Genomic DNA, 17,091 nt, shown 5'->3' with positions numbered 1-17,091 from the left:
CCCACTCAGCAGTAACCCTGTGAATAGCTGCTCCCTGACAGCTCACTCTAGCTGGGTCACTCTGGGATCAACAGATTCTGGGTCACATAACTGGCCCACGGCTTATGGGAGATCCAATACCAGTGACATGAAAGAGATAAGGCCCGGTTTGCTCAAACTGCCCTCTTTTCAGTCTAGCTGCAGGGTGTGCACCTCAGGCTGCATTTCTATTTCAACTGCTATGGCAACAATCTAGCCAATGAGGATGAGGAATGGAACTGTGGTGCTTTTTGAAGATCCATTAATTCATCAAGTGTTAAACATGGACAGAAGAGGGATATATTTAAATGCCTATTATTCCTAAGAAAATTATAATTTAATACTATGATGGCCACACAGTGGCTCTATTCAGACTTGATTCTCCCATTAAAAAGTCACAGACCAAGATGTAAGCTAAGACACAAACCAAGGCATAAGCTAAGACAAGCTAATACAAAAACCAAGGTGTATGTTACGTTATAAGCTAAGACAAAGACCAAGACATAAGCTAAGACATAAACTAAGACAGACCAAGGCATAAGCTAAGACACAGACCAAAACACAAACTATAGCCCAGATTAAGACACAAAGACACAGGCTAAGACACAGGTTAACACACAGACTACAACATAAGACATAGACTCACACATATGTTAACACATAGATCATGACTTCAGCTGGAGGATGTGTATGTCTAAGTCTTAGTCAAAGATCTGAAATGCAAGACATGTAAAGCATCAATAAACTGCATGAATGCTGCATAATACAGCCCTGGACAGATGAGTCAAAATTCCACTTTGGAAAACATCAACAACAATCATCACTATTAAGCAAGGTCTGTACTCCGATGGCTACTGTGCATAAAACTTGTAGTGGCCAATGGGGTGAAGTGTTTGTGGATGTCTGGAAAGAGGCAGGAGACGTTCAAAAACAGAAACACTGAAAACAAACGAATTCCAACATAGTTCTTCCTCTCTGGAGACTCTGATCGGAGACCATACTGTCCTTGGCTCCGGCTCCCCCACTCAGACTCTGCACGTTCCTGTCACGTGCTGGTCATCCGCTATGGTGCTCCACGCCGCCTCCCTGTCAGACACATTCACCACCATCACACAAATCTGAAGAATAATTGCTATTCACTCAGCACTGGTGGGACGGGAGGAGAAAGTTCTCCTAAAATCCAGAACACTGCAGTCATCACAAGCATCACTGACACTTTCTCGCATTGCACAGTTTTCCCTGCATTCTTTGGCAGAAATCATCAAAATCTAGGTGAAGCAACTAGGTGAAAAGATTCAGTTATCAGTCCAGACTTGGGTGGCAACACAACACTACAATCAGGAATTCAAAACATTCCGTGATACTATTTTTCATTCTTTTCTTGTTCCTTAGATGATTGCTAACTTGCGCTTTCTCAAGTCAGACTATAAGAGTCAAAGACCTAAGGCCTACAACAGCTCACGGAAACAGCTGCATACCATGGAAAAACGTGCTCATCATTAAACTGTGTTGTTACCTCCCTTGGATGACACTTTAGAAAGGTACCTTTTATTAGTATAATATTTGCTAATGCTTTTGCTTACCTTAACTCTACTATACATTAATAACAAACATTATACAATTATAATGTTTGTTATTATAACATAAAGTCTGTTTTAATGTATATTAAAGCTACTAAGGCATGTTAGGACATTAAGGTATATTTACTGATTATGAATGTTCTATGAATGCTTTATGAAGGTGCACTGAATGTTGTACAAGTGCATTATAAAGAAATTATGATGGTGCAGTTAATGTAAAGTATTACCTAACATTTTTCCATCTGTTAATTTGTAGCAGTCCCTTACAGATAACGGTACAACCCAGCTGGCAAATAACACTACACTACTTCCAATAACGATACATTACTTCCATTAACAAAGTTCTAAAAAGCATAGAATAGTGCTGATGTCCTGATTTATGACTAGATGGCAGTGATTTCAGGATGCAACTGAATTTTTTTGAATGAGCTGGGATTAAGAAAAGTAAGCAAACCAGCCATGTTGGAAGTGGAACATAAAAAGAATTTATATACATTTATGACTCTGAGCTGTGTTTTATTGGTCAAATTCAGTGACTTAATTTCTTAGAAAGGGTCTTCTAAACAGAATATTTTCAGGAATTTGATTAAAGACAATATAGGGCAGAGATTTTTTTTAGACAGGAGACAAGATGTTAAAAAAAACCTCAAGACTTCTGAATGACCTAATTTTGGGGAATTCATTCATCCCTGTTGTGGTGTTGGTCAGGACATGTATGTTCCCAAAGCCCCGGAATTTAATAATCAGTAGGAGTAATCTACTAACACTTAACACTCCAAAGAACAAATACTTTAAGACACAAAAGCATATGTACTAAATATAAGTGCAAGCATACTTACTAAAATGAGTCACAAATCATAAAAGGAATGAGAGATAAATTTTACATACATATACATTTATTTAAATATAAAAACATGATCAATATAGACATATAACAGAAGAGACTTGAAATGTATAGATATTGAACACTGATTTAACCTATATATACACTCCTTCAAGTTACTTAAGCGATGGAAAATATTTTGGCATTTCCTGTGACAAGATTATTTGTAACCACTGAGGCTGGCGCCACGATCCAAGACCCAGAAGGCCCAATCAAATAGCGTCAGAGCCAGAAGGCCAATCAAATAGCGTCAGAGCCAGAAGGCCAATCAAATAGCGTCAGAGCCAGAAATCCAATCAAATGACATCAGAACCTGCAGTTCCCATCAAATAGCCTTCAGACTGTGCAGCTGCTCGGTCAGCAGCCCGGAGACCCTCTCCTTTCATCCTGAGATGCTCCTCCATTTTTATTACTGAAAACCTTGTAACATGAATCAAGCCTGGTCACAAATAACAAGAAGAAAATGCGGTTGACAACATGCCGTATCATTTTTATAAAAATGCAGCAATACACGAAAGCAAATTAAATAGCCAAGCGAAAATTCATTTCTCAACAAATTCGTAATTCATAAGAATTAATCTCTGTTAGGAGTGTAAGAAGGGAATTACATGTAGTTTACTAACGGAATATTCCAGATATTGTGCAAATCTTGTTTTAATTTATCTAATCTTCGATTTTTTTCTTATTAAACTTGACAAATCCTTAAATTATTGAACCATTATTTGGACATATTAGAAAATATGTATTTCACTAAAATGCTGTCCTGGTTCATACAGCTAGCTGTGGAGTAGACGGAGGGCTTTGTGCTACGAGATTTTCTTTTCAATTCTAGAAAAAATGAGGGGGGGTTTAAAAAACTTCCTATAACCACTGCCATGCAGACTAAAGACAGAGGGGAGGGGTTAAGGGGATCTGACCCTAAACATGTAACATTACTCGGTTAAATAGAAGCCGGGTGTATATCGGAGTCAGCCCTGCCTGCACTCTCATGTAACGAATCCAGATGACATCACTGCTGTGAACTCTGCCTCCACAGGTTTCTGAATACGTGCAGCGCTAAGTCAGAGGCCAGGAACGCAGCTCCCAGCTGTCTGTCAGTTCATTAAAGGGTTACAATATATTATCTGATGAACCGAAGAACAATAGACAGACGGGTGAACAGAAAGACTCTGGTTTTTCAACTGAAGTAAAAGAAGAAAAAACAACTTTGAGACACTGAAAAAGATTAGACAAAGCAAATGAGCCGAAGAAGAAAGCAAGGCAAACAGACAAACAAAGCTGACGGGCCAAGCACACGTGACGGTTTGCTGAAGAGTAGCAGGCGGCTGCTGAGTTACACCGAGCTGCTCCAGGCTGTCCTGTTTCTGCCTGCCTGCGTTCTGAAGGACCCCAGATCACCAGGACCCGCAGGCACAGAGGTGGGCAACACATAAACACAGTCTAGACTGCATAGCCAGCAATGGGACAGAATGAGTTTAAGCTCCAAATCATACACTGCTGTAGCGTGGCGAGGAGCCAGCATCAGACCTTGCCTGTGGAGCACACCTGTCACTGTTTACCCCCCTCAACCCCCTCAGATATCCAGGAGGTATAATCAAATCTCCTCCATTCACAAACTGTAAAAGTTGAAGAATCTGGATATTCTTCTTTCTCAAAAATAGCAGAGCAGTTTTAATGAAAGGCTTTTCCACTTAGCGCTCCGTTCATCCCTGAGCGTGAAATTGAGAGGTATGGAAATATACATACACACACACACACACACACACACATACACACACACACACACACACACAATCACTCATTATAAACACGTCAAATAAAGTTCAGTCGGTATTAATTCTGGCTGCAGGATTTTAAAGTGGCTAAATGAGCCCTGATTCTTTTTAAATTTTCTTTTTATTATTTTGAAATGGAACAAAGGCATTTTCTTTCAACAAATTGGGTCATACTGGAAATATGCGCTGTATATTTATCCAGCTAGGAAACGACGACGACAGGCAACTGGAAATGAAATAGACATCGTAATCCAAGCCATTAACCATTCTGTTTTTTCCCCCGGCTCTGAATGACTTCATTTTGCTTCTTCATCAGAACTTCACTCTTTGGCAGTCAATGGGGGCTTACCTCTCCAAACGCTCCACGGCCAATCACCTTGAGGATCTCAAAGTCCTCCTTGTGCAGCCTCATCTGCTTGACTGTTGATGTGAAGGGCTTGGCTATGGATGGAGACAGAAAGAATGCGCGGAAATTACTTAACAGGCACGAACCCACTGATCATGTCAACAGGTGGCCGGTCCCACAGTCAGAACGGCTGGGAATCCGGCGCCGCGGGTCACGGTGATGAGGTACCACATGGATTTTAAGATGAGTGAAACACCCCTCTAAAGATGGAGAGCCACCAATCATGACATACCCCATCCCAGGGATGCTCAGTCACTTCCGGTAGGTTGACGGCCTGCATATTTTGAATCAAAGCGAACTTTCATAGACCTTGCTAATGAGCGTGGGAGCCAGTGGACATCAAACACTGGAACGATAAGGCTTGAAAAATCTCTAAGTATTTACAATTCTGAGAAAGCAAACCCTGGCCAAGGCCACTCTCCCCAAGTAAGCAGTGACATTACACTACTACATCGTCCCAAGAGGTTTTTTTAGACACAAATTAACATACTTCATTGGTGAGATTCGTCTTGCTCCGAGCACTGCTGTCCCTGGGATCCGGTGTTGACAGACATGGAGAGCAGTAGACTAACAAAATAAAACTTAACCGGAACCCATAACTTTAATCAAAATTAAATGTCTGACTCTAAGTAAAAACAGAATTTTCCTTCTGGTATTTTAAATTCCACAATTCCAAGCACTAGGGAAATTGATCTATGAGATTCGAGCAAATATTTACTTTAATCAAAGACTTTATAGACCCAGCACGGTTTGCTGCTTGGTTAGTTGTGAAACATACCACAAAAAACAAAGCAGCACCCCACTGAGGCTCCGGTCAAGCCAACAGCATCATGTGCCCAGTACACATCGCGGTGGGGAGATGCCCTGCTTTAACAAGACCGGGGCAGGTATGTTCGGTGTTAAACGGGCTTTCCTCATGATGGCAAGGCAGGGGTTGCCCACTGTATTTTAATGTGATGTAAGGAACATATGTAAATTTGATATTCCTTTTTCCATGAAAATCACTATAGTCACTAAAACAGCCAACGCTACAATTCAGCTGCATACATAAACACATTCACCTACAGATGGACCCTGTTCCATCCTAGCCGACACGGACAACAAACTGCAAACTTTATAAACTTTATATCATAAGTGATAACCATAATAATTATCACTAGTTGAAAAGATGACAATTCAGACAACAGACACGCAACATTTAGTCTGAAAAGCCCATTACAGAAGCACTGGCATGTTGGCCATCCATGATTGTCAAGTGGCAAAGCATGAAGCAAATGATTAATTCTTGATAAATATCAGCCCAGCATCAGCGTTTGTGTTTTATGCAAAGATATAAACAGCGCTGTACCAATGAAGGCACAGGCTCTCCTTAGAGGGCGCGGAAACTCCTCTGGCCAGCGTTAGCAGAGAGAGACACACGGTGGAGCTTAGGCTGCGGGGGAAGCGCCATGCGGGGTCACCCTTGGGCCACACAAACACTGCGCTGGCAGCGAGAGCAGGTCCTGCGGCTTCACGTTCCCGTGTGGCCTGACTCGGCCTGGCCTTTCCCCTCCTGCCAGGAGAAACACTGGGGGCGTTTTACTGGAAGAGCAGACCAACGCTGAAAGGGCAGCAGGAAGAGATGGGTATTTAAGTGGCAGCAACCGCTGATCGGGCCTCACGCTCAGCCACAGCTACTGCTCCTCCATCCATTACTACAGCCACAGCTACTGCTCCTCCATCCATTACTACAGCCACAGCTACTGCTCCTCCATCCATTACTACAGCCACAGCTACTGCTCCTCCATCCATTACTACGGCCACAGCTACTGCTCCTCCATCCATTACTACAGCCACAGTTACTGCTCCTCCATCCATTGCTACAACAACTGCTACTGATTCTGAACTAAGAAGATCTAACACAGCATTTTCCCAAAGGCTAACGGATATCTGGCACTCTTACTGTAATACATATACATTAGTTATACTACTAAATCAAACTACTTTTTAATCTTCCCAATGTCACACTACCATAGTGCTGGGTGATATATGCCCTTAAAATGTCATCACAATATTTTCAGAGATGTTTACAATATTTATCACGATATTAGATATTATAGAGAAAACAGTAAAATATGACAGGTGGGTTTTTTTCTGATTATGACGACCAAATTGTTTTACTAATAGTTATGGAGCATATGACAGGTGTAATGATAAATTACAGCAACAACAGACTCATATTCTGATGGATTTTGTTTAAAAATAATGACTGAAAATTATGCAAGAAAACTAGTGCCTTGGCTGTACCACAATAGTCATGGTATTCTAATCGATTACAACATTAATGCACATAATCACAGTATGATATTTTAGCGATATATCGTCCAGCTTACTCTACTGACTCAAGAGCAGGAAACAAAAATCATGACTATCAATCATATTGTTTGATTATCCATTGCTGTTGCCAGTAATGGCAACAAAAAAACCTGCTAGTTGTAGAGACTGAGACCGGGTAAGGTGTGAGTAAGCAGCAAGTGGGTGGTCGCTATTAACGATTGACGTTGGCAAATCGCTAGCTGCCAAGCCGTAATAAGATGAGCCAGTATAGAAAGCTTTAAGCCAACACACTGGAACGATGTAGAATGACCTTTTAATGTCAGATCAGTAAGCCGCAGAAATCTTTCCATAATGACATTAATTCTTTTTGACACATTTCACTTAAAATATCCAGAACTCATCCAGGCCAATTTCTGTATATGCAGCTGAACCATTCAATGCAGGGTGTTTCTTCTGGCGTCCAACTGGCACAGCGCTGGTGATTACTTATACTGTCGATGCAAAGAGACAGGTTCCGGTCATGGCTAAAATCAAAAATCGGTTTTGTTCCAACGTGTAGCAGTCTATCCGGGGCAAAGTCAGGACATCTTTGGGCCCAGTCAACAAGCATCTCGCTAAAAATGTCACACGCAGCCTGGCAGACCGAGCTAATTGAAAACCCGGCAGATGGATTTAGTTTTAATTAAACCGTGCCATGTCAGGAAGATACCGCACATCTCAATACCAGGGGAAAGAAATGTCCATCTCGCGAAAATAAGCCACCTAAATTATCCCATTTTAGACAATCATGTGATAAGTAAACGCTTAAAGTCATAACATAGAACAAGATGTAATTAAGATTTAAAAATACTTCCACTAATGTCATCCGTAAATATGCAATTGCAACTGCAAACCCACTCATCCATAGTCAAGTGTAGCGACTGCTGTACACAGCTAAACAAGCTGTGATTTATGAAGGCAAACCGTTAATGAGAGGCACTTAACACAATGTTCTAAACTGCAATGAAGTGTGACTATTAGCTCAGTTGAATTTACCCAAAGGACAAAGGCAAATATGTCACTGTACACTCCATGCCATTACACATTTATCAACATTACAACAGTTATTACAATAAGGAAAGCCACATTTGACGCCTCTGTTACTCCATTTGTGTCATTACATGAAACTGTACAACATTTCTAGTTATAAGTATCAAAACATATATATCAACATACGGTCACATTTCAGTAACATGTCATGGATTTGTACTGTTTTTAAAACCAGATGCCATATCCAATTTGTTGATGTAATATTCTTGTTACTGAAGACTGTTTGGTCTTGAAACCGGAGGATAGGTGACAAAGACCCTAAGAAGAATTGAAGGGGTTTGCCTGTCCTGGTGAAACCCCATAGTCTTCTTTAAAGATCAGTTGGATGTGTCATCACACGAATGACGTACAGTGAAGCACAGTGGCCTTACTTGAGAGCCTGGAAGAAACCGGGAATGGAAAAGCTCTGCTTTCCAAAAGCAAAAAAAAACAGCCTATGTTGTCACTCAGGACCAGCTGCCGCGGTGGTGACGAGCTTAACGCGATATAGACTTTCATTACCCGCCCCGTTGACTCGGCAAAGGCGCTAAGAGAAACGCGATCGCGGCCGATCGTGCGCCAACTATTCGGTTTGTTCGAGGGTAGAAGCAGTGACTTTATTACCCGTGAGCCCTCATATTGTTCAAGACTGCTAGGGTGGATGAAATGTGATTACGCGTCTTTGCCGGTCCCCCGGGGCTCTCGCTCTGCGCGCTGCCCTCCGTGTCATCGCAAGCATCAGCACAGACGCACCCGCAGCCAGCGGGGTCAGCTGTAAGGCAATGCTCACATCGCAAGGCTGACTTCACGATCAGCATTTACTGCAAGAATCTGTGAGAACTGGGTTTTATGGCTTTCATTTCTGTTTTTTTGTAGCTCTGCTTGGGACAATAAAATAATATAATAAAAGAAGTTAGTGATTATGGTTATACCCTGCTCAGAGACACAGGGGGCTCTGTAATTTAATTTTGCTGCCCCTGCTTTGGAAAGGACAGGAAGTCGTTAGATGAACAGACACACAGCATTAATGGGTATCAGTTGGCGACATCGGTAGTTAATACCTTCCTGTGTGCAAAGACGCCACGGCGAAAAAGGGCAAGAAAAGTAAGGGGAGCCTGGATACGAGTCAAGCCACAGAAAGTGACAGAACACGGACGCAGGTCCATCCCTCATACCGAGAACTGCGGTCTGTTCCTAGAACTCCTGGAGTAATGCGAGAGCTTCCTCTAACCTTCATTTGAGAAGAGTCGCAGAAAGGAACAAACAATTTCTGGAATTTTTGAAATTAATTTTTTTTTTGACTGTGTTTACCTGAATAATAAGTACGTCACTAGCCAGGGAACCAGTGAGTGTGTAAACTGGGAACCAAAGTAAAACAGGTTAGCAAGCAGCCTCAACTGTGGATCCTGGAACGTGTGCCATGTGGGCAGGTATGGGCCGGGCATGCTGGGAAGACGCGGGCGGCAGAGAGGCGGGCAGAGGAAAGTCTCTGTTTTCTGGTTCGAGTGCTCAGAATAGCAGCTTCCAGTAGGCTTCAGTCTCACTTCCACTGTGCAAGTAGAGGGACATCTGGAAGTAATACGGAGGATTATTTACAGGCACGGTGAGCTAACTGCTTAAAAATGCTCCAGAAAAGCTCTTCTCGACTTCTGTGATGAGACCTCGGACTGGCCTTTGACGGCGTGACCCAGACCTCCTGGGTCCTCCGTGCCTGTCGACCTCCAAGCTACATGTGTTGGAGCAACACCAGAAGTCCAACTGGCACCTGTGCACCCCTCCCACGATGGGGGAAGTGGAGGGAACAGCAAAGCACCCTACCCGTCGGTCTGGAAGATTCCCATACGTGTTAGATGGAAAAACCCCAGGCCATCCATTCCTGAATCGAATAGAGCTTTGTGTATGCAACCACCATCAAAACAAATGACAAGAAAACTGAATCCGAATTAATAGTTCATGCAGCCAGGTTCTACAGGTTCTAACATACAGATAACTGAATAGATGTCATTAGAAATGGCAGACAGACAGCAGATTGGTTTCTGACTCCGCTTCATATAGGATCTCACAATTTTACCATTCATAAATATTAACTAGATAAGGATGTAATGGGGTATAGCACTGAAACTGAAATATTCATAAACACCTACCTAGATAAAACGTTTCTGGTAATTGCTTACATATAGCGCGAACAAATTCACTGAAGTGTTAAATATAATTTAATGGTACAGTACACACCAGTGGAACCAATACCCGCAGAGAAATAGCTCAGAGTAGCACTCACGGGAACGTGAGGGAGATGATGTGAAATCTGCACTCATGCTAGTACATGAACAGGATAAGCCAGCAATGTAACGGCGGGAGGGGGTGAGAAATCAACAAACAAAAAATGTAATTTGTTTTTTTTGTTCACATGACTGTTGCTTAAATGATAGCATTGTGGGATACCCCAGCTTTGGAAGACAGAGCCAAAAGTAATTGCTAAAAACACAAACATGAGACAGGGACAAGGCAGGTCAGTTCTCCTTACCCAATAAGCAGAATTTACCAAGTAAAAACAAAATATTATTAATAACTATTGGCCTGCTTCCCGTGACCCTGACCAGCACAAGTGGTTAGATGATAGATGGATGATGTCATTTCACTACTGTGTGCTATGAATCACAGCTGGGCGATTCTCTGATCCTGAACCACACACAGACCGGACCAGCACAAAGGTCTCATCTCTGCGCTTAAGATGCCTGGCCTGTCCAACCAAATCAGAACCTTGATGCACAACAAAATTAGAATGAATGTAAAAGTCAAACCCTGCTGGTCATGTCGTTTGGGTAGGAATGCGTCGTTTGGGTAGGAATGCGTCGTTTGGGTAGGAATGCGTCGTTTGGGTAGGAATGCGTCATTTAAAGTTCACACACTGATGTCACCCTGGTCAGGGCCACATGTCAGATTCTAGGGTCTGTATAATCACAACTAAACATGCATAATCGCAGTTTGTTTAGGAGACATGGATGTAAACATTAAGAGATGTGGTGGATGAGCCAACGAAATCCCTCATCCTCCATTTTGGAAAATGGCTGATCATACAATGCAGTCATCTCCCTTACATAGCAAGTATGTCTTGACCTCTGGTGCCACTAACTTTGAAAACTGACTAAAGTCCAAATATCGACCAGCAATATTGCGCAAGAAGACGCCAATGTCTTGATTTCTAACAAAGATCGACCGATACAGATTTGTTAGCTGAAATATCATGTATCTCTAATTCTTTTACTCCTTATTCACATTTTATTAGTATTATTTTATTATTCACCTTCCGGAGTGTGGGACTGGACCGTGTGTCTGTCTGGGGGGGTCACCAGCTGGGATGCCGAGGAGGTTCGCTGTGTGATGCATCAGCTCATGCCCCCAACCTGACCTGCCATTATTCACATGCTATTTTATTCCTATCCAGTGTCCAACCACTGTATGATTACACTGGCAGGCACATATAAAGGGTGCAGCTCCACACAGATGTATAACCGCCATCTCTGTCCTCCACAAACCAGATGAAGTGTCTGGGTGATCTGGGAAACACCAGCAAAGGTCAGCCTGCCTCTCTGCTGAAGCGGAGATGTTTATTCAGCACAAAAGTCAGAAATAACTGAAAAAATGAAAAATAATAAACAAGACTTCTACTTTAAAAAAAACATATTGTGGACTACGGAAGGCGCAATAAAGCTGACAGATGACTCAGACTCTGAACAGGAAACCACGTTCTTTGAAACTGACACATACGGAGAGAAAAAACATAGAAAGAATTCTTTTTAAAAGTTCCCAATTACAGATATTAGGCAATGAAGCTAATTAAAAACAAAACCCAGAACCTGTTTTTCGAGCTCTGCTATGAAGGTATAAATAGAGACACAAAAGCTCCTGATTGGCATTTAGAGACGCCAGGCCAAGGAGGAATCTTACAGCGCTTAAAGGATTCAGACATTCATACGAGGAGGTTGTTGAAGCAATTCCCCGACGGCTCTCAGTATGACGCATCGCTACTGGGAGAGCTGGGTGACAAGGCTGCGGATCAGACGGGCCGCGCCTGCTGACCTCCCAGGCCGGGCCGGCCATCCTCACAGATACCAGTTTAACTATCCACACACACACACACACAGCGCCTGTAACTCTATCCCTTTTACTCTTCTCCAGTGCCGCATTCCTGTACGCCTAGCTGCCGCCGGGACTTCAAACATGCTGCACAGACATCAGAAGCCCATTGGGCAGTACCGGCGTATGCCCCTCCCATGGAATGGGCGTGGCACATGGGACTGCGCCAATGGCATTATAGCTACACACCAACAGCTAGAATAACCCGTCAACTCTCCTGTCTACAGTCACCTGGGTGACTAATCTGAGACAGTCCCCTGTCCCAGCCGAAGTCTTGGATGTCTGGTTAATCTGGGACAGGCCTGGGCTAGTCCCAGGCAGCACCTCAATTCATGTCAGAGGCCAAATTCTAAAACCGAATATTGGTACAAGATCTATACTGTTCTATATGGTAGGCTTTGGGATGAAGGTCTACCAAAAACAGAGGTGAGGAGAATATAGTTTAACTAAAACCAAAAGGCCATCACCATGGAAATCAGTCCCTTCAACACAGTGGAAAACCTAATTAAAACCTTCTGAACGAAAGGAGGCATAACCACAGAGGAGCCCCCCCATTTCCCTACGCACCCCCGAGCTGTCCTCAGTGTCATTCCCCATTCCTGAACCCACTCAGCTGACCCTACCAAAACCCAGATGAAGCAATTAGTCAAAGCAGAACCATTAACTAGGTTACCTGGAAGTACACGGTTGGTGATCAATCACTATGGAAACGGTACGATGGAAACCCAAACCCGGCCCAATTATCTCGCTGGCCCTCCTTCCGGCTCACATTTAGATACAGATTGGGAGGGGTTCACGTCCTTCACTGACACATTCATTTATTTTTCTGGCCCCTTCCCTAATAATTGGACTCATTCGACCATCCGACACCACCATTAGCTGAAGTGCTCGATTGGTTAAACGGCGAGGTGCGTGAGGACCGGTGAAACGGTGAAAAGAGGGGGAGCCGTTAACTGGGTTCCAAGGGGGATACCGGCCAACACACAGCCTGACAGGCAGCAACGTCCCACCCCCCCCCGAATTACAGCCCCCTTGATCATACCTGCCATTATCTCCACAGACTTCGCATGCTAACTCATCCATCTCACATAATAATGTAATGCCTTCAACAGTGCTGCCTGCGGCAAAGCGTGTGTGCAGAGAGGCCGGGGTAATTCTACCTTGCCCATTGTCTAAAAGGCTACATCAAAAGGCATTATCGCAGGTGGCTCTCCACCACGGCTGGCAGGGATATCCGAGGGATAGGTGGGGCTGAAACCCCATCTGATCACCACAAAGGGTCTCATCCCACTACGCACAACACAAACCCCGAGAACTCCGGCATTAATGAGCACTTTGCAGCATCATGCATGAGCGTGCACCTTCAAAGGCACCGGGAGTGTCCACTGTATTAACATACACAACTGAGTGACAGGCGGCCATTAAGGAGGGCCATTTCTCCAATAAACAAAGCCTGATGGGGAAAAACGTGACCACGGGGCCACAAGGCACGAGTGCCTCCTGTTCTGCATGCAGAGTAGGACCTTCAGGGACGTCTAACTCTGGAACCCATCCGTGGCTTTTCCAGACCTCGTCAAGGAGCTTTTCACCACGGCCACTTAATGTTAGCAGACAGAATCCATCACACGGGAATTAAACAGATTTATTTAATTTTCCAAAACACTGCTGGATTACAAATGAAAGGTCACATAATACTGGATTTACACAGCCTTGGTTGTAGAACATTCTGGAGTCCATGCAGATTTCAGAGCCACTTCTTGGACACAAGTTCAAAGCCATGTTTTTAGATGCCATTACCGCACAATGGGTGCTGATCTTACTAACGTCTGTAAAGTCAAACACACGTCTGTCATACACACTCCGCTGCACCTGTGCATTAGTCGCCTTCCATTTATGGGAGTCCACAAGAAGGCAAGAAGTTAGACATTCGCCAGATGACCGCAGCTAAAATTAGAGGGCACGAAATTACAAACTTTCTCCTGCTTCTACAAGAAGCGGAAAAAAACAGGGTGAAAAAGGCACTATAAATACTGATCTCCACGCCTGCAGTACAGAATCTTTCTAGGCCAGGAACAGTCCCCTAGGCTGAGGCCAAGCTGCTAATTATACCTGAGCAATTGCATCAATGCTGGGAATTTGGACCGTGTGCATTGTGGAAATATGCAGGACGGCACACATGCTGCGGCAAGTGCCTCCCCCCACACGCGTGCAGACACATGCACAGTAAGAAGAGTGCGTCTACACCCAAACCCCCCCCCCCCTCGAGGCCCACCCATGCCGACGCAGCCCTAAATATGGGTTTGCGTAATAACGTCAGCAAAAGGTACAATAAACATTAAAGGAACATGTAGTATGCAAACTATTTACATTTTGTGACATATATATATACACCATTAAGGATTAGATTCAAATCCCCGCAATTGCTCTCGTTGTGTGGAGTTTGCATGTTTGCAATTTGTGTGCCCTGTCCTGGGTGTGTGTGTGTGTGTGTGTGTGTGCCCTGCGATGGGCTGGTGTCCCGTCCTGGGTGTGTGTTTGTGTGTGTGTGTGTGTCTGTGTGCCCTGCGATGGGCTGGTGTCCCGTCCTGGGTGTGTGTGTGTGTGTGTGTGTGCCCTGCGATGGGCTGGTGTCCCGTCCTGGGTGTGTGTGTGTGTGTGTGTGTGTGTGTGCCCTGCGATGGGCTGGCGTCCCGTCCTGGGATACGCCCTGGACCCCCACGACCCAGAAATGGCACAGAAACCGAATGAATGAATGAATGAATGAATGAATATACACCATCAAACAATGTCAATGTTAATACATCTGAGGCTGGTCAGCTGAGCCAGAAATGCATCCATCTCAAATAATCGTGGTCTGACCAGGCTGCCACTTGTATTACAAATAGCTTTATTTATGCCCATTAAAAGCTCCCTCAGATCAATACTATGCATTGACTAGTGCAAATATATACTTGAAAAACAAGATGCAAACACAGAAAAGGCACATATTCATACGATACTGAAAGACAGATCTGATCCACGTCCAAAACTCTCCAACCCGACACCGTTACCCCATACAAGCTAATGACAAAAAACAACGCCAACTTCTCAAGATCCGCCCATTTTCTTTTTTAGTTTACCCAGTTCTCCCAGAGGAGAGCTGGGTAATGAAAATTTTCTTCAGAGAGCATCTCTTCTCCTAACAGCATGGTCTAAAAAAAAAAAACAGATGTTTTCCACTGATACCTCCACAGGGCTCAGGAAAGGCTGAAGCACTTAAGACGAATACGTCCGCCGAACCCTCCGTGTGGAGCACTGTGGAGTTGGCCTGCAGCTGGAGCACCAGAGATCTGTGGATCGCTAAGTAAATGGTTTAATCACGTCAAAGGCAACCATAAAATGAAGTCACTTCCTTTTGGAATAACCATTTCAGTAAATAGAGGGGTTAAAACAAAGGCCAGTAGCCCTTGGGGACTGAAGCGATCGACTTCAGGGCCAAAGGCCATGCCTATCGTTAGGGCCCCGAGTCTGGTTACACCAGCTAAGCATTATTGCATCCTCTCTTACCTGCTGGACAGTCTTCATGCCCATTTTTCATTGCATAAGCAATAACTCTTTTTTTTTTTTTTTAATCCCACACCAGCAATGAGCAGAAGCCCAGGCGTGACAGTGCTTAATGTTTTCTCCTCCTGCTCCCCGTGACCCCCCTAACCCCCACCTGAGCCCCTTCCCCCATCCTCGCTCTTTAATTAAAACGTGCATCGCAGAGATGCATGTCGACAGGACTCATAAACAGAAGACTCGTTCCGCTACCTCGATGCTTTTGACAAGCGGACGGCTATCTGGAGGGCCACTAAATTTACTAATGCAGTCGGCGCAGGCTCAGGCTCAGGCGGCAACACTGCGGGGGGGCTTTCAACAAACTATGTGCCAATTGAAGGGGAATCACCACCAAAAAGAATAAAGACAATCATTACCATTTCATTAATTCTGCCATGTTTTCAGGTTCATACATAAGAGCCAAAATGCGTATTACATAATTATACATAATTACATACAAGTATAAGTGATCTCTCCAGAACTGCCAGACCCTACATTGTGCTGAACACAAACCGCATTAATAACATACACATTCAGTTCACCTCATATATGAAACATTGACCAACAGCAGGTTACTGCAGTGTCTTAGTGTAAGAGAACTTTGCACACAGACTATACCATGTAGCAGCATAACAACCCGTAGCCTGGAGGAATGAAGTTGTAAATCACATGAACCGTATGATCAGCCCTCTGTATAAAGACCAGAGATCTGCCATTCTTCCATACCATGCATCAAGCTGATGTCAGCCCTAAATATTATACACAAAGATACATTTTAAATAGTCAGTGTTCAGTAGCTGTTCCATTCCTTTGGTGGTGTTCATCCTGGTTCACCTCTTCCCAGCATTATGGCCTTCTCCAATACTCCAGATATTCTCACAATATGCGTACAGTAAACTTAAATTTGGTTGTTTGGGCTTTAAATGAAATTTAAGGCTTGTTTTAACACTGGGCTCCAGATAAAAAAAAATACTTTAGGAGCCAAATGCTTTTTTTAGGAGCCATAATCTCCATCACATGCCAAATTTGAAATAAATAAAAAAAAATACTTGCTTGTCACATTTTGTCTCCAGTCTACCTCACACTGCCTTGTCTGAACTATGTGATCTGCCTTCTGCATTCTTATACATAACAACATTATAATAAATGACACAGAAATATGCAATATGTAATATGCAATATGTTAGCAAGACAGATGGGCTATTGAGCGTCACACTGAAATATTAAAATTCATAAATAAATCTGGCAGACCAAGGGGTGTTGCTTGCTTTTGTTGAAAGATATTACAACTGTAAAACTGAATATAAAGCTAGCTTCACTGCAGTGAAG

At 43.6% G+C, this 17,091-nt stretch overlaps 1 protein-coding gene across 6 annotated transcripts in view; it reads right to left on the bottom strand.

Moving 5' to 3' along the window:
• Window positions 1-17,091, bottom strand: part of LOC111841146 (serine/threonine-protein kinase MRCK alpha) — an 80,978-nt gene that overhangs the window by 49,588 nt on the left and 14,299 nt on the right. For all 6 annotated transcript variants that reach the window (XM_023806661.2, XM_023806656.2, XM_023806657.2 and 3 more), the window contains exon 2: window positions 4,606-4,697. In XM_023806661.2, the coding sequence (XP_023662429.2) occupies window positions 4,606-4,697 (92 nt within the window). The remainder of the gene's footprint in view (window positions 1-4,605; window positions 4,698-17,091) is intronic.

The sequence above is a fragment of the Paramormyrops kingsleyae genome, chromosome 19, assembly GCF_048594095.1.
Source record: "Paramormyrops kingsleyae isolate MSU_618 chromosome 19, PKINGS_0.4, whole genome shotgun sequence".
Classification (NCBI taxonomy): Eukaryota; Metazoa; Chordata; class Actinopteri; order Osteoglossiformes; family Mormyridae; genus Paramormyrops; species Paramormyrops kingsleyae.
This window is presented reverse-complemented; position numbering and strand designations above follow the sequence as displayed.